This window comes from Tamandua tetradactyla, chromosome 8 (genome assembly GCF_023851605.1).
Source record: "Tamandua tetradactyla isolate mTamTet1 chromosome 8, mTamTet1.pri, whole genome shotgun sequence".
NCBI classification, from domain to species: domain Eukaryota; kingdom Metazoa; phylum Chordata; class Mammalia; order Pilosa; family Myrmecophagidae; genus Tamandua; species Tamandua tetradactyla.
The window spans coordinates 13849487-13872199 of NC_135334.1; the positions used below are offsets into that span (position 1 = coordinate 13849487).

At 37.2% G+C, this 22713-nt stretch overlaps 1 protein-coding gene and 1 pseudogene across 1 annotated transcript; one reads left to right on the plus strand and one right to left on the minus strand.

Moving 5' to 3' along the window:
• Window positions 1-13275: 13275 nt before the first annotated feature.
• LOC143643201 (BTB/POZ domain-containing adapter for CUL3-mediated RhoA degradation protein 3-like) lies at window positions 13276-14178 on the minus strand (annotated as a pseudogene).
• Window positions 14179-20616: 6438 nt separating this feature from the next.
• Window positions 20617-21543, plus strand: LOC143643202 (olfactory receptor 8C8-like). Its single transcript, XM_077111960.1, has one exon. The coding sequence runs from the start codon at window positions 20617-20619 to the stop codon at window positions 21541-21543; it is 927 nt and encodes a 308-aa protein (XP_076968075.1).
• Window positions 21544-22713: the final 1170 nt, after the last annotated feature.

The following is a 22713-nucleotide window of genomic DNA, read 5'->3' on the forward strand; positions in this document are numbered from 1 at the left end:
TATACTTTTCTGAGGAACTCTCAAACTGTCTTCCACAGTGCACAATTTTACACCCCCACCAACAATGAATGGGTGTTCCCTTTTGTCAACATCCTCTCTAGTACTTGTATTTTCTGTTTTATTTTCTGTACGTGTGTGTGTATGTTTTAGTAGCGGCCATTCTAATAGGTATGAAAAGATATCACGTGGTTTTGATGTGCATTTCCTTAATAGCTAGGGATATCTACCATCTTTTCATGTCCTCTTTAGCCATTTGTATATTCTCTTTGGAGAAATGTCTATTCAAGTCTTTTGGCCATTTTTAAATTGTGTTGTTATTCACTTTATTCTTGAATTGTAGGATTTCTTTATATATTTTGGTTATTAAACCCTTATGAGATGTGTGGTTTTCAAATATTTTCTCCCATTGAGTTGGTTGTTTTTTCATTATAGTAACTAAGTCCTTAGTTGTCTTTTTTTTTTTTTTTAATTTTGAGGGGGTCCCAATTATCGATTTTTTCTTTTGTTGCTTGTGCTTTGGGTGTAAAGTCTAAGAAACCATTGCTTAACGCATGATCATGAAGATGATTGTCTACATTTTGTGCTGAGGTTTCATAGCCATGGTTCTTGTTTTCACGTCTTTGATCCGTTTTGAGTTAATTTTCGTATAAGGTATGATGAGGTTAAGGTCCTCTTTTCTTTTCTTTTTCTTTTTGCTTATGGATAGTCATTTCTCCCAGTATTGTTTGTTGAAGAGAGTGTTCTTTCCGAATTGAGTGGACTCGGCTAACCTTGTCAAAACTCAACAGGCTAATGATGTGAGGGTCTTTTACTGAATTCTCAATTTGATTCCATTCATATCTCTCTATATAAACTTGTGCCAGAACCATGCTCTTTTGATCACTGTAACTTTGTAAAAAGCTTTAAATCTGGAAGTGTAAGTCCTCCAACTTTTTTCTTTTTCATGAAATTCTTGGGTATACAGACCCCTGAGCCCTCCAAATAAATTTCATAGTTGGCTTATCCATTTCTGAGATGTAAGCTTTTGAAATTTGCATTGGGACTGCATTGAATCTGTAAATTATTTCTGGTATAATTGACATCTTAATGATATTTAGTATTCCAATCCATGACCACAGGATATCCTTACATGTATTTATGTCTTCTTTGATTTTTTTATAGCAATGTTTTGTAGTTTTCTGTGTACAAATCCTTTACATCATTGGTTAAATTTATTCTTAGATATTTGGTTCTTTCAGTTGCTACTGTAAATGGACTTTTTCCCACCTGATTTCTTCCTCTGATGGCTCTTTACTAGTTTATAGAAATACTGCTCATTTTTTTGCATGTTGATATTTTGCCCTGTCACTTTAATGAATTAATTTATTAGTAGCTTTTTGTAGATTATTAGGGACTTTGTTTCCATATATAAATAAGATCAGGTCTTCTGCAAATAGTGTAAGTTTTATTCCTTTCTTTCTACTTTGGTTTACTTTTATTTCTTTTTCATGCCTACCTTCTCTGGCTAGAACTTCCAGTACAATGCTGAATAACAGTGGTGACAGTGGGTATCCTTGTCTTGTTCCAGATCTTAGAGAAAGAGCTTTCAGTCTTTCACCATTGAGTATTATGCTAGCTGTGTGATTTTCATATATCGTCTTTATCATGTTGATGGAGTTTGTTTCTATTCTTATTTTTCTAGATTTTGTAAAAGAAAGGTTGCTGGGTTTTATCAAATGCCTTTTCTCTGTCAATTGAAATAATCATGTGCCTTTTTCCTTCTTTTGGTTAATGTGGTGTATGGCATTAATCAATTTTGTTATGCTAAACAACCTTTGCATATGTGGTAGAAAACCAACTTGGTCATGGTGTATAACTCTTTTGATGTGCTTTTGTATTCAATTTGCAAATATTTTCGCATGCTCTCTAGCCATTTGTGTATCATATATCTTCTTTGGAGAAATATCTATTCAAATCTTTTGCCCATTTTATAATTGCATTGTTTATCATTTTATTCTTGAATTGCATAATTTCTTTATATATTCTAGATATTAAACCCTTATCAGATATGTGGCTTTGAGTTGTGTTTTCTATTAATTGAAATAAAAAATTTGCAAAACTTTGAAACTGAAATTGCTCATTTAAAAATTTTCTATTGAATAAAGCATATAAATTGCTGCTTCGCCATTACTGTTGGTAATAGAAATTTAAATTTTGTATAAACTCGATATAAACTCATAGGCCAAAATCTTAGATGGGAAGGAATGAATGTCTGAAGTTCATTTGTCTATGTTTTTTTCTGATTTGTATCATATATGTTGTTCAGCTTCATAGGCTTTACTTTCTCCAAGTTTTAGAAATGGATTTGATAGAAGTCACAATTTTTTTTTTTTTTTTTTTTTTACCTGGAAATACCAGGGTCCTATCTTAGGTAGAAGACAGGTTTTTCTGTTTTCCAGCCCCTAACATCTGAGTTATCTGAATGTGAGTTGCCATTTGTACTTGGCCTTGCCCCCCTAACCCCCCTTTTCCTGGAGAAGATTCATCTTGTAGGGAATTGTCTCCTTTGCCTGACTAGTTACTTTGTCTTTCAGACATGCCTTCACTCCACTGTGCCTGGCTCAGTGCTCACAATTGCAAATACCTAAAGCTTTCTTTAATGGGCTGTCTAGAAAAGTTTAAAAGTTCCCTTTCAGAACTGGTCGCCAGACTCATGGATTCACCAATTGGGTACCAGAGTTGGTACCCAGCTCTATCTGCCCCTTTTTCTTGGGAAAAGCCTTTTACCAGTATTCTGAGCTCAACCAACTCTAAAATCCTCTGTTTTTTTGTTTTGTTTTGTTTTGTTTTCTTTCCCAACAGCCCCACCTCCTCTCTTCCAGGACAAACCTCAGAGTCCCTTTCATGCTTGCTTTGGGTTTATCTGTGCTCAGAGCTACTATTCAGCTGTCTGAATTTGTTAGTTAAAACCACAATTGGAGCTTGGTTCAGCTGCCTTCCCTTACTCCTAGTAGAGACTATTTCTTTCTTACACAGGCAAGTGTCTCCAAAACAGTCTGCTGTGCCAGCAGGGGAGGGGCACCAGCCTCCACACTGTTTGGGAGACTTACAGCTCTGCACTCTGATCTTGGCCCTTCCACCTGTTTTGACTGGTGTACAAGGTATGTCCGGCCACAGGTGTCCCCCAAAGAGTTGTTCCAGGCAGTTTCTGGCTATTTACTAGCTGCCCTAGAGGACAAACTGAATTCCTCACCTGCCTATGCTGCCATTGTCCTGTCCTTCTACTAAATCTAATGCTTCTTCACTAACAAGGAAACCCTCTTTATGTAAGACTAGCTTGATGCCTCCTCCTCACTATATATAAGTAGTGTGTATGCATATATACACATATATGTGTATATTCATTTATTAATTTTTGTCCTTTAATACAATTTTATTGCAGTTTATACATACACCTTACAATCCACCCAAAGTACACAATAAATGGTTCACAACATCATCAACTATTTGTGCATTTATCACCAAAATCAATTTTAGAACTTTTTCATTACTCTAGAAAGAAAAAAAAAGAACACCCAAACCAACTCTTACCTCACTCCCTATTATTGATCCCTGGCATTGGTACAGTACATTTGTTACTGTGATGAAAGATATTAAGATAACGGCTGTTAACTATAGCCTGTATAGTTTGCCCCTACTCCTAACTCCTGTAGTTTGGAGTAGGAGCATTTGCCCCCATATATATCTCTACTATTAACACCTTGTCATAGGTTCATATTTTTGTCTCAGATCATGGGGGAAATTTTTAACACTTGTACTGTTAATCACAGTCATCCACCCCAAGATTTACCAAATTACACATCCCCAAATATGAATTTATGGATTTCCTTCTTTGGACATGTGACTCTAAACTTCCCCTATTAACCACGAACACACGGTTCATCACTGTTCATTATACTCACAATAATGTGCTCCCATCACTTCTGTCCATTTCCCCTCATTCAAAAATTCAACCTAGTTAAAAATTCTGTACATCTTAAGCAACTACTCCCCATTGTCTAGACTCATTCTATTTCTTGGTAACCTATATTCTAGTTTCTCTGTCCATGAAATTACATAATGTAATTGGTTCATATTAGTGAGATCATGCAATATGTATAGTTTTGTGTCTTATTTCACTGAACATAATGTCTTCAAGGTTCATCCAGGTGGTCACATGCTTCAGAATTTCATTCCTTCTTGCTGCTGAATAATATTCCATCACATGTATAAACCACATGTTGTTCATCCATTCAGAAGCTAATGGATGTGTGAGTTGTTTCCATCTTTTTGGCAATTTTGAACAAATCTGCTATGAACATTGGTGTGCAAATGTCTGTTCATCACCTCACTTTCATTTCTTGGGCATATACGAAGCAGCAGGATTTCTGGATTCTAGGATTGTCCTAGGATTTGGCTTTCTGAGGAACTGCCAAAATGTATTCCATAGCAGCCGTACCATTTTACATTCCAACCAGCAGTGAATAAGTGTTCCTGTTTCTCCACCTCCTCTACACCACTTGTAGGTTTCTGTTTGTTTAATAGTGGCCATTGTAATAGGTGTGAAATGATATCTCATTTCGGTTTTGATTTGTATTTCCCTAATAACTAGGGAGATGGACATCTTTCATGAACTCTTCAGTCATTTCTATGTCCTCATTGGAAAAATTGACCTCATTTCTTTTGCCCACAGTTTAAATTGGGTTATTGCCCTTTTATAATTGAGTTATAGGACTTCTTTGTGTTTTCTGGATATCCAACCCATACCTGATATATGGTTCCAAATGCTTGCTTCCATTAAGTCAGCTCCCTTCTTACCTTTTGACAAAGTCCTATGAAGCAGAGAAGTATTCAGTTTTGAGGAGGTCCCATTTATTTATTTCTCCTTTTGTTTCTTCTTTGTTTTGGACGTAGGGACTAAGAAACTTCTGCCTTATTAGTAGATTTAAAGATGTATCCCTACATTTTCCTCTAGGAGTTTTATGGTGCTACTGTTATATTTAGTTCTTTGATCAATTTTGAATGAATTTTTGTATCAGGTATGAGATAGTGGTCCTCTTTTATTCTTTTAGATATGGATATCCAGTTCTTCCAGCACTATTTATCACAGGGACTGCTCTGTTCCAGTTAAGTGGAATTTGGAACCTTGTCAAAATTCAACTGACCATAGATGTGAGTATCTATTTCTGAACTTCAAATTCAATTCCATTGAGCAATATATTTATCTTTATGTTGGTACCATGCTGTTTAACCTCTGTGGTCTTACAATATGCTTTCAGTCTGGAAGCATGAGTCATCACACTTCATTCCTCCTTTTCAAGATAGTTTTGGTTATTTGAGGTCCCATTCCCTTCCAAATAAATGTGATGATTAGCTTTTCCTTTGCAGCAAATTGGGCTGTTGGAATTTTGAAAGGTATTGCATTTGAATCTGTAGATCGATTTGGGCAGATTTTACATCTTAATGACGTTTTGCCTTCCAATCCATGAACATGGAATATCTTTCAATTTGTTTAGGCCTTAGATTTCTTTTAATAATGTATTGTAGTAGTTTGTGTACGGATCCTTTACATCCTTGGTTAAGTTTATTCCTAGATATTTATTCTTTTATTGTGAATGGAATTTTTTTATCTTTTATGATATTGTGAATGGAATTTTTTTCTTGATGCCTGATCAGCTTGCTCATTACTACAGTAGAGAAACACTACTCATACTGGTTTTTAAATTTTTTTTATTGTAAACTACAAATAGATATGCAAACATTCTTGACATAGAAATTCTTGATAAGGTTTCAATCAATGGCTCACAATGTCATCACATAGTTGTTTATTCAACACCATGATCATTTTTTTAACATTTGCATCTCTCCAGCAAAAGAAAGAAAAAAGAAAAAAACTCATACATACCATACCTTTACCCCTCCCTCTCATTGACCACTAGTATTTCAATATACTCAATTATTTTAAACTTTGTTCTCCTTATTATTTGTTTATTTCTTATCCATATTTTTTACTCAGTTGTTCATACCACTATTGATTTTTTTGCATGCTAACCTTATATACTGCCACTTTGCTGAATTCATTTATTGTCTCTAGTAGCTTTGTCATAGTTTTCTTAGAGGTTCCTAAATATATGATCATGATGTTTGAAAATAGTGAAAGTTTTAATTCTACCTTTCCAATTCAGATGCATTTTATTTATTTTTCTTGCTTAATTGCTCTAGCTAGGATTTCTAGCACAATATTGGATAACAGTGGTGAAAGTGGGAATCCCTGTCTTGTCCTGAATCTTAAAGAGAAGTCTTTCAGTCTCTCACTGTTAAGTACAATGTTAGCTGCGGGTGTTTCATCCATGCCCTTTATCTTGTTGGGGAAATTTCCTTCTATTTCTACCTTTCAAAATGTTTTAAAAGAAAAGATGCTGGATTTGGTCAAATGCCTTTTCTGTATCAATCAAGATGATCATGTGATTTCTCCCCTTTTTTGTAAATGTGGTGTAATGAATTAATTGATTTTCTTATGTTGAATCACCTTAGCATACCTAGGATAAAACTCATGTAGTAAAGGTGTATAATTCTTTTAATGTGCTTTAGAATTCAATTTGCAGGGATTTTGTTAAAGGTTTCTTCATCTATCCTCATTAGAGACATTGGTCTATGATTTTCTTTTCTTGTGTCTTTATCATGCTTTGCTATTAAAGTGATATTGGCTTCACAGAATGAGTTAGGTAGTGTTCCCTCTGCTTCAATATTTTTGGAAGCATTTGTGCAGAATTCATATTAATTCTTCATAGAATGCTTGGTAAAGTTCACCTGTGGAGTTATCTGGTCCTTGGATGTCCTTTGTTGGGTGGTTTTGATAACTGATTCAATCTCTCATGATTAGTTTGTTGAAGTCTTCTATTTCTTCTCAAATCAGAGTATGTTGTTCATGTGTTTCTAGGTAATTGTCCTTTTCATCTAAATTGTCTAGTTTGTTGGCATACAGTTATTCATAGTATCCTCTAATCATATTTTCTATTTCTTCGTGGTCTGTGGTAATTACTCTCCCCTCGTTTCTGATATATTTGTATTTTTTCTCTTTTTTCTTTGTCCATCTAAATAAGTGCTTGTCAATTTTATTAATATTCTCAAAAAACAAACCTTTGGTTTTATTGATTTTATTGTTTTTGTTGTTCTCCATTTCCTTTATTTCCACTCTGATCTTTGTTATTTCTTTCGAAACCTGTTTTGGGATTAGTTTGCTGTTCATTTTGTACTTTCTCCAGGTGTTCAGATTGGTCTTGGGTTTTGTTGTTTCCTCCTTCTTAATGTAGGCATTTAGCACTATAAATTTCCCTCTCTGCGCTGCCTTCACTGCATCTCATAAGTTTTGATTTGTTGTGTTCTTGTTTCATTCATTTCAAGATATATACTTATTTCTCTTTCACCTTTTCCTTTGACCTTTTGGTTGTTTAATAGCATGTTGTTTAATCTCCATATATTTTTGAGACTTCTAGCTCTCTGGCTGTTTTTAATTTTGAGCTTCATTCTGTTATGATGAGAGAAAGTGAGTTGTATAGTTTCAATATTTTAAAATTTATTAAGACCTGTTTTTGGCCCAGGCAAGTCTTCTATCCTGGAGAATGTTCCAAGAGCACTTGATAAGAATGTATATACACCTTATTGAGTTGCAATGTTCTATATACATCTGTATTTTAGTTCATTTATCATATTATTTAGGTTCTCTGTTGCCTTATTGATCCTCTGTTTAGATGTTCTATCTATTGAAGAGAGCAGTGTGTGTTGTAGGCTCCCACTGTTTTGTTACAGATATGTCTATTACTTCCTTCAGTTTTGCTACTGTTTGTCTCAAGTATTTTGAGGCACTTTGATTAAGTGCATAAATATTTATGATTATTCTTTCTTCTTGGTGATTTGTTTGCTTTTATTAATATATATTATCTTTCTTTGTCTCATAACATTTTTACATTTAAAATCTATTTTTTCTGATATTGGTGTAGTTTCCCTTGCTTTTTTTTTTTTCTTTTTGGTTACTGCTTTAATGGAATAGCTTCTTCCATCCTTTCACTTTCAATCTATTTTTATCTTTAGGGTCTAAAATGAATCTATTGTAGACAGCATATAGATGGGTCATATATTTTATCCATTCTGCCAATCTGTGTCTTTTGATTGAGGAATGTAATCCATTAATATTCAAGGTTATTACCATAAAGGTATTCCATACCTTGGCCATTTTATCATTTGAATTTTTTTGTCAGATATATTTTTTCTCTTTTTTATCCTTTTAGCTACACTTTCTGAAAATTTTCATTTCTATGCTCTCTTCCTGGCTTCTGTCTTCTTTCTTTTTTTTCCAGCCAGGAAGTTTCCCTTTGGTATTTCTTGCAGGTCAAATCTCTTGTTAACAAACTCAGCTTTTGCTTATCTATTAATATTGTGAACTCTCCTTCATTTTTGAAGAATAGCTTCACTGGATAAAGAATTCTTGGCAAGAAATTTTTACCTTTCAGTATCTTAAGTATGTTGTACTTACATATATTTCTCAAATATATCACCTTTTTGCTTCCCTGGTATCTGATGTGAAGTCAGTATCAGCCTTATGTGGCTTCTCTTGTATGTGGTGAATTGCGTTCCTCTTGCTGCCTTTAGACTTCTCTTTGTCATTTGACAGTGTGGGTGTGATTAGTATGTGTCTTGGAGTGGGTCTATTTAGATTTAATTTATGTGCAGTATGCTGGGTTTCTTTGATTTGCATACTTAGGTCTTTTATAATAGTTGGGAAATTTTCAGCCATTGTTTACTCAAGTATTATTTCTGACCCTTTCCCCTTCTCTTTTTCTTCTGGGAAACCTATGACGCATATCTTAGTCCATTTCATGTTGTCAGTCATTTCTCTGAGAAACAGTTCAAAGTTCTCCATTTTTTTCTCCTTTATGTATTCTAACTCAATTGCATTGTCTTCTAGTTTGCCGATCTTTTCTTTTTCCTCTTCAGATCTTCTTTTGCGTGTCCCTAGTATATTTTAAATTTCATCTGCAGCATCTTTCATTTCCATAACATCTGCTATTTTTATTATGTTTTTATGTACTCTTTCAAATTCTTCTTTATATTTTCCTAATTTCCTAATATTCTTTATTTCTTTATTCATTTTGTTGAAGTTATTTAGGAGATTTGTTTGAACACCTTTGATTAGTTTTTCTCAATTCTTTATCTCCTAAATTTTTAATTTGATCATTTAATATGCCAATATTTTCTTGTTTCTTAATGTACCTTGTTATTTTTTGCTGGTATCTAAGATTTTGTTGTTGAACAGGTTTGTATTAACAGTATTCTTTGGCACCCATTACATCAGTATTTCCCAGACAAAATAGGGCCAGTGTCCCATGCAAGAGGTGCAGACCCATAATAGATGCCCTAGAGAGAGGGCCTTGAAACCAGCCTCCCAGTACTGCACTTCTCCAGCCTTCCCAGCATAGGGTATTCTTTGACCACCTATTCCCCACAGCCCTAAGAAGGTAAGTTGTTTTTAGCATCTTGCACCTCTGTTTCTGAGGCAGATGGGAATAAAGGTTCCACCAAGACTGTCAGACCCTGTGATCCAATTTCAATGACCAACACTTATATCAGCACTGTGCTGAATCCTTTTTGCTCCTGAGGGAGCAAACTCTCCCAGATGACAGCAGCCAGTTGGACAGGGTATGGGCTGATTGGAAACTATGTGCCTCAGGGATGAAGGATGCATTCCGGGAGCCATGGTGTAGCTCAGTCACTTGCTGTACCTTCTCTGTTTGTGGGAGTGGTGGAGCCATGAGCACTCATAGTTCTTATGTAGGAAAGGGTCAAGGCTGAGGCACCCAGAGGGTCACCCTTGCAAGTCAATAGTTAAAACAGGATTGTTCCACTTCCCCCTCTTTTCCTGAGTGAAGATCCTCCCTGAGTCTTCCAGACTGCAGCAGCCAGCTGGGTGAGAACCAGGCTAACCAGAAGCTTCAGCTTTGTCGGTTGAGGATTGGCACCAGGAGCCATGATTGAGATCAGTCATTCATTGTTTGTGGAATAATGTAGCTACTGGTGTACTAGGCTCCTGCTTGGAAAGGCTCAAGGCTGTGGGATACAGAGGGTTGACTTTGCCGACCAACAATTGCATCCAAACTTTGCTGTACCTCACCAGCCAGGGGAGAACCAGGCTGACCTATAGCTGCATACCCCAGGTGTGGAGGATGGGTGGTGGGTGTTATGGTTGATTTCACTGACCTCAGTTTCTCAGTCATAGTTTTTCTGTTTATTCCTCCTTGTATGTTGCAAATGTTCTTCCCTAGTCTGAGTCCCAGAACCACCATTTGGACAATTTCTGGTTGTTCTTTATGTGTCTTGTTGAGGAAGTGAGTTCTGCCTCTTTTTATGTCACCATCTTCCTGGAAGTTGATTTCTTAAGTATGCAAGTACATACATATTTCTATGATGAGTTGATTATCTGAAGTCAGGTTAGTTGATTTAAAGCTTAGAAAAGCAAATTCACATTATAAAAAAATACATATATTTTACATCTAAAATGAGTAAATAAAATTTCTTTTTATAAATGTATTTCAGAGGAATCTGTATTGTGCTAGACCATGCTTGTGTCTCCCATTGCTGCATTATGTCCGAATCTGCTTTCATTGACAGAGGCTATACCTGGGAGATACTCATTTTGCCAGTTTTCCTTGTGCAAGTGCTGGCCAGCTGACCTAATGCTGATTGAAGAAACAAAAGGAAGTCATTTGTTGGCTTTTGTGGAAAATTTGCTGAATCATATAAAGGGAGAGACATGCAAGGGAAATTCTTTTTTCTTATTCTCTTGCTCTCTTCTTTGGATGTTGCTGTGTGAAGATACGATTCTTGGAGCAATGGCTGACATTTTGTGATCATGAGGTGACAAATCTGAGGAATAAGCCAACAGATGGAGCACAGTAGAATGGAGCACAGTAGAATGGTACCATAATGAAAACATTGAGCTGTTGAACCAACACTATGACTTTTCACCTCCAGATTTGTTGTTATGTGAGAAAAATAAGATGCTACGTGATTGGATTCTTAACTGAGTATTCAGTAACATGAAATTAGAAAGTTTAAGAGTGATAGAATGGGTTAAGGGTAATTATGGTATATAAAATTTTAATAAATAAATACATTATTTTAATAAGCAAATATCTTAGGAAATTTATTGGTCCTTTTTAATGATCATTGACAAGAAGATCTTAACTTTATTATAATGAGAAGAACAGTTCATGCAGTGTTAAATTTAATGCAAAATAAAATCTATTTCAATTGCCTAATGTTTGTGATTCATTAATATACATGCTTTCTCTGAAATGAATTCATTCTCTAATTTTTGCATTTTCTGAAAGAGTTAAGATCCTGCATAAGCTTCATATATTAAAAATACATATGGATCAGAATATATTTTTCATGGCTTCTCATCAAATAAAACTCATACTCAAGTTCTCCTTTAACTTTAACCAAGCTGGAATCATTGTTTTAGGAACTCATAGTCTTTCTTAACAGCCTCAATTTCCTGGGAGTAATGGAGAAAAACTGAAATGTCTTGAGTTAGGAAGCAACTAAGCTATGTTTTGGAGATTATTCTAGCAGCAGTGTGGATGGCTGAATTAGAGTGTATAGGAAATTCTATAAGACTGGTCAGAAGCCAGCATAGTTCAGTAATCCAGGTCAGCAAAATCTGTCAAAAATTAAGGCACCAACAAGAGAATACTTCCACTCAAGAAAGGTCAATTGCATCTGGGGTTTCTCTGTCACATTGAAGGTGCATGGCAACATCCGCTGTCCTTGTCTCTTGGCTTCTGGTTTCAAATTGTTCTCTCAGCTGCTGGTGTCTCCTGGAGCATTTCGTTCTGCATCTCCAAACATCTGTCTCTGAGGTATGAGGGGCAATGCTCTTCCTAAGCAATGAAGCATAGGGCCTGCCCTCTGCTTATGGGGCAAACTCACTCTGTCCACATGAGTGGATATACCCACTTTCCTGGCTCCAGCCTTAGCTTACATAGTTCTGCCTTTGAAGTCATTTTTCCTTCATTCTTCCCCTTTTCTGCCCCTTTTAGTCCAGAGTTGTAGTGGTTCCATTTTCAGATCTCAGAAAAAAAATTATTGACTTAGCCTGTAGCTTACGGGTGTCAAAACCATCAGACAATAGGACTTTCCACAAATCCTTTATGGATAGCTCCATCTCTTATCTTGACTTCTTCTGAAATGGCTGGTTGGCTCCACTTTTTTTTTTTTGTTAATACTCATGTAGGGCAGTATTCTCTGGGGACTCATTTTCCAAAAGCTCAGAATTTTCTCAAACTATCAGTTTCTGTTTTATTTGTACCCTAGAGTTCAATTCTCAGCTTATCCCTTTCCTGTTGCATTTTACTGTAAGTTGCAAGGAGAAGCCAGGCTTCATTTTTGACACAGTCTGGAAATCTCTTCAGCTAAGTATCCCAACTTGTCAATTTCAAATTCTGCCTTCCATCCAACAACAGGATTAAATTTTGCCAAATTTTGTACCACTTTAAAGGATTGCCTTTCTTCCAGTTGGTAGCACCACATTCATCATCCAAAACTATGCTTCCAAAGCTGCTCTAGTAACAATTATTCAGAGACAGGAATAGCTCCAGCTGGTCTGTTCACATCTCTACCACTACAAGTTGTAACTATTATTAACAAGCTCTAGGTCAAAACCATTTTGCAGTATGGGCTTTTAGGAAAGTAATGAAGATTATGCCTCATCACAGCATACAGGTCAGGAGCCTGTTCACTGAGGCTAGGTGGTTATGAAATCTGTAGCTTGCAGAACCCCTTTGAAACCACCAACTGGAAAACCCTCTCAGAACAGTCATACTGAACTCCTATAGAAGCATCCTCTAACAAGCCCAAATTGGTAGTCAATACTCATGAAAATAAATACTGCAAACCAAAGTTCTCATATACATTTCACACCCACTCATATTTTTCTCCCCCAAAACCAAGAAATCTTGGCTCTAAGGATTCTCAGGTTCTCACAGAAAGTGGATACCTTAGATACAGCTTGTTCAACAAAAGGAGTGCATTCACCTGAGTTGGTTCACAGAATCACTTCACCTTGTCAAAAGTTACCAAAATACTCTGGCTTGTTACAAAAGAATCCCCAGACTCCAAGGGAAGTAGGAGGTACTCTGGAGCCTGCAGGGAGGGATGGCAGGCGGACAGGAGGAGGACGGCTCACGTCCACTTGCCAGCTCACTGGTGGAGCTGATTCTGGTCGTCCAGGCGCTTGATGTGGATCGGACACACCTGCTTGATACGCTCTGGCTCTGCCTCCACGTCCTCCTCCAGATTATGCCAGCACCTGGCTATTCTGCCTGTGGCTTCCAGTACATTTTCAGGTCTGTCCTGGGGCTCATACAGCAAAGTTCGGGAAACTTGACCTTTGCCTGTTTCTTTCTCAGTAGCATAATCGTTGGTGGTACAACAGACTAGTGATCTTGCATCCCTGACTGAAAAGGAACAGCAGCAGATTTCATTTCCAATGGCATCCTTTATGAATAGGAACCCTCCATTAAAACACAAAGAGAGCTTATCAAATGGTTCAATGTTTTTTTTTAACATATTGTTGTCAGAATTACTGGTATATGAATATTTGCCGTTACTTTTGTCGTAGAGCAATTTTATGAATGTCTTATTTAAAGTTGCTCTAAAGTTTTTGTTCTTACTTGGATGAGGTGATGCCAGGAACTTTGCAGAAAGGCTCATAAGTGTCTTTGTTTTGTGGGGTTGCCTGGTCAGTCTTCCACCAGGCCTTGGACCAGGTAAGATGTGGTTTCCGCCAGCAGCTCCTCAATCTCCCGGAGGCTCTCAGGCAAGGGGACCATTGTGTCTCCAAGGTAGTCCTGAAGTGCTTTCCACATAGGCCAATGAGTGCCCAGCCTTCACTGTCAGTGAGACTTCCATGCGTCTGTACACACAGCTTTCCTTCAGCTTGGTGTCCTGCTTGGTCAGCATCTGCCTGGTGGTGTTGTAGAAGGTGCTGCCCAAATTCAGCTTCGAGTACGGGGTGCTGGGGCTTGTGCCCTTGAACGAAGTGATGCGGGTAGCAGCGCTGGCACTGCTGAGCTCACCACTTTCTGCTGACATCTTTTCCATTTAAAGTCAGAGGATGTCAGAGTCCTGGACTGCTGGAAGAAGGAAACACTCCTGTAATTCACTTTTGTATAGCATTGCCATGTCTCCTAAAGTGTGCTCCAGCCCTATGTTTGATTTATATTGATGGTATTTTCTGGTGCTTTGGCTCATACTAGATATATGCTGAGACTATTCTCACCTTCAGTGTCACCAACAGTGTCAACCCTTATTTCTGTGACATCTACCCCATGTTCTAGCTCTCTTGCAAGAGTACCTATGGTAATAGGTTGGTGGTGTTCATTGTGGGTGGCATTAACAACACTGTTACCTGGTTCACAACATTTTCACCTCTCATGACTTCATTCTCTGCAGTATCTTCTACATCAACTCCACCTACAGTTTCCACATGATGGCTATTATGCTGTTCTTCGGAACAGTGCATTTATGTGTATCTTCAACCATCTTCTGCCAGATATATGAATGAGGGAAAAAATTTACTTGGTATTTTATACTGCTGTGGTTCCCATGATGAACCCCTTAGTCTACAGCCTGAGAAACAAAAGATGTTAAACTTGCCCTGAAAAAACCCCCAAATAGGAGAATGTCTTTATTATTATTATTATTATTTTATTTTTTTCCATGGGCAGGCACTGGGAATCGAACCTGGTCTCCGGCATGGCGGGTGAGAACTCTGCCACTGAGCCACTGTTGCACTTTGCCGAATGTTTTGATTTTACGTAGGATTTCTTTTGCAGGTAATTTCACTATTATTCTTTCTAGTATAATTGCTTCCACATTAATTTATTCTCTTTTTTCCAGTAAACATGACATATGAGAAAACATTTCAATTTGAAATTGAATATGCTTTGTTCCATGAGACTACATGGATTTTTCTCATGAGTTTTGTTCTTTTGTACATGTAAACAGTTTGGTGGTTCCTTTTTTGGGAAAGAGGAGGTTTGCAGGGTTAGTATAATTTAGAGATGATCAACTCAAATACAAAGTTAATTTTGTACAATGAAATAAAAGAATTGGGGATGTTTGCTGGTGTTTGCATTTTAGAGATTATGGGGATTGAAAGAGTATAGATCGGCAATGTGTACTTAGGCCGGGACCAAAGAGACAGATGGTCAATAGCAAGACATCCTTGGGTGGATTTAGAAAGGGTTTAGAAACTGCATTTCATCATGAAATTTTACTGACCTCTTAGCATGTTGTCATTATCTTCTAGGGCACATAACTTATCGAGATAACTTACACTTTGCAATGACAGCACATCATTTGTTAAGTTTTGTGGTATGAAGGAGGAAAAACTCTGATCACATTTTGGGGAAATCAGGAAGAACTTCAGGGATAAACAGTGAGTGGTAAATGAAACTCAGAATTTGGATTATAGAGATGGGAATGTGAAAGCCCATACCACCTCCTGCTGTTTCCTTCAAGGGAGAACCTAGAAATATCATGGAGATCATAGGATTTCTCTGGGTAGATTGAGGGTGTTGGCCATTTGATGTTGTGGGAAGGTAAAGCCAAAAGGGTTGGAGGAACTGAGAACTACTAAGTTACATTGGTTTTTGTTGCTTCCATGTGTTACCCCATATGGTGTCCTTATAAGCAGAGGGAATTTAGATTCATTCATTCAAAACCCAGAAATCAGTCATTGACAGAAACCAGAAGTCAGAAAATAAGGGAGAGGGCCATGTGTCAGAGGCAGACATATAATTTAAGGAACTCCAGATTGTCATCAAGCATTCAGATGGTCCTCTTTGTTTACATCAGAATAAAGCCTACAAAACCAAGCAGAGAAAAAAGTGGGAAAGGAGACACAAGATCACGACATGACATGACCATATACAGCCATACATGAAGCCACATACCTCCTCACCCTATCAAACTTACACCTTTTTGTGTAGACTGGTTTGAACAGGTTGGTTCTCTCACTTAAATAGAAATGGTACCTTATGCAAAACCCTGAGAGCATATACCATATAATTCTGTATAGTGTAATGACCAAAGAAATCAATTTTGTATTCAAACTGACTGAAGTATGAATTTTTTTAATCTCTGCTGTTTTGAGGTTTGAACAGTGAATTACTCCCTTCCAGCTTTGGGATGCTTATACTTAAGACAGGGATTCCTTGTTCAGAGGATGGTCATGAGGGTGTGATGAAGAATTCAAATAAAGAGTTTAGCACTGTGATTGGTACTCAGTAGCTAAGAGTGGTGCCAGGCAAAGTATCCTTGAATATCAAAATATCAATGTAATTAGTCTGAGAAATCCAAGTGCCAAAGCCTGCATTTTTGGGTATTTACCATTCTTCATAGCCTAAATGCTCAAAAAATGGTCGTGGAAGAAAATGAATTGTCATACTCTGAGTTAAATAGTGAGGATTTTAGGCTACATGTGCATTTTATTCTCAGGATTTTAGAACCACTCTTGACATAAGACCTTCAATTTCTCACCTCTAGAAAACGCTGTTGTAGCATGCTCTCTATGCCACTTTATGGGTGCAGTCAGAGGACTCTGGTTGTAGTTATCAGACTTCATGTAGATGTCTTGTCTCTAGTCCTTCCTAAACTCACTAACACTATGGAACTGGGATTAAAATATTATTAACTCATGAGAAAAAAGAAGATTCACAAGTAATATAATGTTCTAAGCTGGAAAGGAAATAAATGACCAGGTGTTGACTTGGCATACTCAAGACAAAAGACATTAAGAAAGAACGGGAGAAAATCAAGTTAACACCTGTTTTATGTCATACAGTCTCTCATTACTCAGGATTTGTTGATAAAAGGACACTATGGAAGTAGAGATGAGGATGGGAAAAAAAGAAGAGGAATGTTTTAGAGTCTGTTTAAATCATAATTAGACCTCCAGATCTCCTCTTTCATTCCATGCAGTCAGGAAAAGTCTAGAGGTTTATAATATACAAAAAAATAAAACCCTAAAACTGTTAATTATGTGTATATGTGCATATTTGGGGTTGGGTTTCCCACATGAAACATGGCTATTCAGTAGAAATTTTGCCTAATACATATTGGCACTCTCAGCCTTTTTTCCTCCATTCATCTCAGTTCAGAGTATGCAGAAAGCCAGGCTTATCCTGGGAAGACAGTTTCATGGGTCGTCAAACCAGCCTATGATATAACCTAATGGCATTGCCCCGAAAAGCTTTCTATCTTAGGCTGACATTTCACAAGCACTAAGCACCCACAGGGAGATGCCGTCAGATGTTTGAACCCGTTCCTAAATGTTAATGCATGGACAACTCTGCTGAGACACTTAAATAGAACCTTACACAAACTTGAACTTACAAAAATAGTTTGAAAGGAACACACAGTGTAAAGAGAAAAAGCTTCAAGACAAAGTATCACTATGGGACAAAAAGACTATTGAGCATAAAAAATCATGGCAAGAAGATAAAAATCAAAATGTATATATGAAGACCACATTCAGATTATGTCCTGAGAGGATATTAATGAACGGAAAATAAATGGAAAAATAAAATTTAAACAGAGGAAATTCCAGGATCCAATAATTGAATAACGAAAGTTCCAGATACAAAGCAAGAAGTGCAATGAGTAGGAAAATATAATTTATATATTTTGAGAATAATTTTCAGAACTGAAAGACTTGAGTTTAAAGAATAGACCTAATTCATATTCTCTTTAATGTATGAAAATACATATATCACAAGACAGCATTGTGAGTATTCTGAACAATGGAAGCAAAAATAAGATTTTGAAAGCGTTTTGTGTGGGCAAATGTAACTGTTTTACATAAAAAGTATTGTGTTTGAAAAAAATTGAATATTTTAAGACTGATTGAATGTCTTCAAACATTGAGGAAAAATGACTTTGGAATCAGTAGTCTATTTCCACAGAAATGTCTAATAAATATGAAGTTATGATAAAAGCAATTTCAGATAATGCATGGTCATAAGATTTGAATATCATGTAACTTTTCTGAAGAAACCAAGGTGTTATGTGTTATACAAAAAAAAAAAAGAATAAGAAATCGAAAAATAGGAAGAAGTGTGATCCAGGCAACAGAGTACCCAGCCAAAAAGTGAGTGAAAAGGAATCCCTAGGATAATGTTGAAGAAAGATCTCAAGAAACCACATTGTGTTACAATTATAGACAAGAGAACAAGCCCAAAGTTGGTAGAAATCTCCTGAAAAGACTTGTGTCAGAACATATATTTGATCAAATAACAGTGACTGAAAGTACTGAAAGGAGCTTTATAAAAAATGGGGAAAATGCTGAGAGGAATCTGGGAAAATATCCAGAATAATAAGATAAAGAATGACATTTAATTCAGTATAAAAATTAATTTTGAAATAAATTCAATAAAATATATGATGGATGAGCTGCGAGCAACATTTAAAATAGTCTTAATAAAGAAAAACAGAAATACTGATCTAAAGTAATTTGTGAGGATCATAACATATTGTTAGGAATAGGGAGGGGGGAAGAAAGAAAAGTGATGTGTGTGTGTGTGTGTGTGTGTGTGTGTAGTCAGAGAAGGGGGTGAAAAGGGCCAAATTCTCATCTTTCATTGGATACCAAGTTGGAAAACCAATAGGGTAATACAAATCTAAGTTGAAAAGAAACTACCAAAGCTGTCAAGTGAGATGAAGAGCCACAGAAGACTTGACAGGAGATAGATTCTGCAAGAATTGGAAACTGGATGAAAATAGTGAGTAAGTTGAATAAAGGATGAAAACATAGTTTGTGGATGAGTTGCCTGGATCTTGGTGAAAAGAATTTAAACAATGATGACTTTAGAAGAAGCCATGCTCAGAATCATAAGAAAATGCTCAATTTGAGGCATCTGTAAGAAATAAAATAGAACTCCAGGAGGCAGGGAAGAAATCTAGCTATGCATACAGACCCAAGCTTCCTAAACTTGGCCAATAGTTGACTCTCAGGGGACATTTAAAATATGTGGCCCTTTAGGAGCAGATAATTTCATTTTAGTTTTGAGAGGTAATGGGGAATGGGCAGTAGTACTGGTGTCTAACAGGTGGAAGCCAGGCATGCTGTGCATTGTTAATACACAGACATCTCAACACAACAAAGATACTTCATGTCCAATATGATGGTAGGGCCGTGGCTCAGAGTCTCTGATCTATATGAATAAGGAAGAAGAGAAAGGGAAGTGGTGCTAATATCGATCAGGCTCCTTGTATGTGCCAGGCATGGTCCTGGTATTTTAGGTGAAGTAATTCCTTTAATCCTTTAGTCAGTCCAAAAGAGAGCTCATTTTTAGCCTCATTTTGCATAGGGATACAAGGTTCAGAGAGGGTCCCTAACTTGTCTAAAATCTCACAAATAGGAAGTGGAAAAGTGTTCATTAGACTCAGTTTGACTTAAGGGGCCACTCTCCTAGCAATTTCATTACAGCACTTATTGAGTTGAAATACACGAGCATAAATAGTATTAAGCCAATGATCTAATATTTTATTAATGCAATCCCAGAATTTCCTAGAAACTACTAGAAATGGCAACTGATTCTGTCTCTAGACCTTGCTTAGATCTGTGCTTAGGATCCAGGGGATACTGAAGTGAAAGACCAAGGGGGGCCATCAGCCCATTGCACAGGGAATTAGGAATTCTTCACTTAAAAAATAAGCTGAGAAGAACATTGAGTCCAAAAGGATCTAATGATAGGTCTGTGATACCGAATGTAGACACAGGCTCATTAATTCTTCCCTCAAGAGACTCATTGAACATTTGAGGAAATCACATGGGAGAGGATATTTTTCTGTACTTCTAATCAATTTCCCCATATATACATTATGTGAAGTTCATTCCCATTCAAACTAGCTTGCTGTTTGGAAAGCTCATGCAACAGTGATGCTTTCCTCCATACAAGTGAAGAGGATCTTCTGGGCAGATTCTCAAGTAGAAATCACGACTTATTCCCCAGAATGCATCTTGAAGTACATTGAAGACTGAGGACTGTTCTTCAAGCAATTGAAGATTGAGCGAGGGCCTCCTTCTCATTACAGATGTTACCCCCTCAGGACAGTGGATCAAAGGGTCCACAAGGACCAGCATCAAAGTATAGAGGAAAAGCTATCATTCCTGACTTACTAATTTGCATCAAAACCCTCAATTACATATGCCAAGGATTCTGGGGGAACACTTGATATAAGCCTGGAAGAAGACCATATCAGAGGGAGGAAATGCTGTCAGCAGGAGGTCTACCAGCACTCTCCTCTGCTCAGTGACAAGCTGAGCAAGGGAGAGAAAATGGGGAAAGTTAATCTGGACTCTTGGGCCTGAGGAATCACCTCAGGAGTTCAGGTTCCTGGATGTCTTGCTGTGTGTCATGAGACAAACTTCATCTTTAAAACTAGCAGATCCTGAACTCCTACTGAAGATAAACCCTTAGAGTACATTGCTAATATCACCTTCGTCCCTACTCCTACTGTTCCTGGGAGAAGTGAATGGCTCTGGACAATGACTCTTCAGTGACTGGGTTTATCCTAATGGGATTAACAGACCAACCTCAACTCCAGCTGCTCCTGTTTTTTCTGTTCTTGGTGAACTATGTGGCCACTGTGGTGGGGAATTTGTGCTTAATTATTCTTATTTGCCTCAATTCCCACCTTCACACTCCCATGTACTTTTTCCTCTTCAACCTGTCCTTCATTGATCTCTGCTATTCATTTGTCTTTACCCCCAAAATGCTCACGAGTTTTAATTCAGAGAGGAACATCATCTCCTTTGCAGGATGCATGGCTCAGCTATTTTTCTTCTGCTTCTTTGTCAACTCTGAGTGCTATGTGCTGACAGCCATGGCCTACGATCGCTACGTGGCCATCTGTAAGCCCCTGCTGTACACTGTGACCATGTCCCCTCAGGTGTGCTTCCTGCTAATGTCTGCTTCATATGTGTTGGGGTTTGCTGGTGCGATGGCTCACACTGGGTGCATGATCAGGCTGACGTTTTGTGATTCCAACATCATCGACCACTACATGTGTGACATCTTCCCCCTGCTCCAGCTCTCCTGCAGCAGCACCTATGCCAATGAGCTTGTGGCTTCTATTATTGTGGGCTCAGTCATCATAGTATCGAGTGTTGTTATCTTTATCTCATATGCTCTTATTCTTTTCAATGTCCTTCACATGCCATCTGCTAAGGGCTGGTCCAAAGCCTTCAATACCTGTGGCTCCCACTTAATAACTGTTGACTTTTTCTATGGATTTGGGCTGCTCACTCATGTCAAGCCATCATCTGCTGAGTCTTTGGGTCAGTGGAAACATTTTTCAGTGTTTTATACCAATGTGGTACCCATGCTGAACCCCCTTGTCTATAGCCTCAGAAACAAAGATGTCAAACTTGGTGTGAAGAAAATCCTGAAAAGAATATGAACTGATTGGAGGTATTGATTCTTTCAGTCCCTGGCTTCATTGCTGTGTTTTTCTTGCCTTCTTGAGCCACCTCATCTTCTTCTTCCTATTCTTCTTTTCCTTCTCTCGATCTTTCTTTCTAATGTATTCCTGGAGGAATTTTTATACTAATGTCTTTTATTCTTTCAATTTGCCATGTAAATAGAGGACCTAGTTTTTTACTTCATTGTCATCCTCTGTCTCAAGGTGGAGTGAACCTTTTGTTTGTTTTTGTTATCATACAGAGACATTGGGCTAATTTCATTTCTATCCAGATAGAACATTACCCACTAGATTGCTTTTTTTTTCTTTCCCATCCATGGTGAGCTGTGTAGTAGAATATTGTCTGACCATTTTTTCTTTTCTGGCTTTCTGTGAAACAATTACAACAGGGCCCTTTCCTTTGTAAGTACTTACTGCATTAAGAGAGAAGTGGGGGAAGGGTTGACAAAAATTGTGGTCATAGTAAAGTAACAAATAATTCAAGAAATTTGTAGAGTTCTTTTACTAAAAGACCTTGTTCTGAATTTTTGGCATCAAACTATAATGGAACTGAACAACATATCTCACTAGGGTTCATTCTTTTTCTCTTGGTCATGTGCAGGTCATGTGTCTCTTGGTCATTTTCATTAGACACATTCTAATGAGAATCCCCAATGTGTCTACATCCCTCAAGCTTCCTCAGTAATAAATATTTTAGGCAGTTCTTGTTAATGCCTCCATGTTATTGCATTGATCAACCAATGTGTTGCCACAAATGGAATTGAAACTCTCTGATTGTCTTTGAAGATGTGGAAGAGATGTTATTTTTCAGATTACATTTTCTTTTTTCTCTACAAAAGTTCTGGATTTCATAGGGATTGTGATTAAAAATTACACAATGACATACTTGGCTACACACTACAGGGTTACAGATGATGTCAAGGTTCTTTGTTTGCCAAGTTGTGTGACAAGTGCTCTTTGCAAAGGAAAAAGCTTTGTGTACTCCTTTTAAGAAAACAAACATGTATATCATGGCAAACCTTTTTCTTATGGTGGCTTGTTCTTGCAATGTTTAAACTTGATTTCTTCCTTTTGTCTCCAGCAAGAAAAAGTTTAACCTTTGGTCTGTATTGTGTGCCATAAACTCTATTAAATACCAAGTCTTTTTAT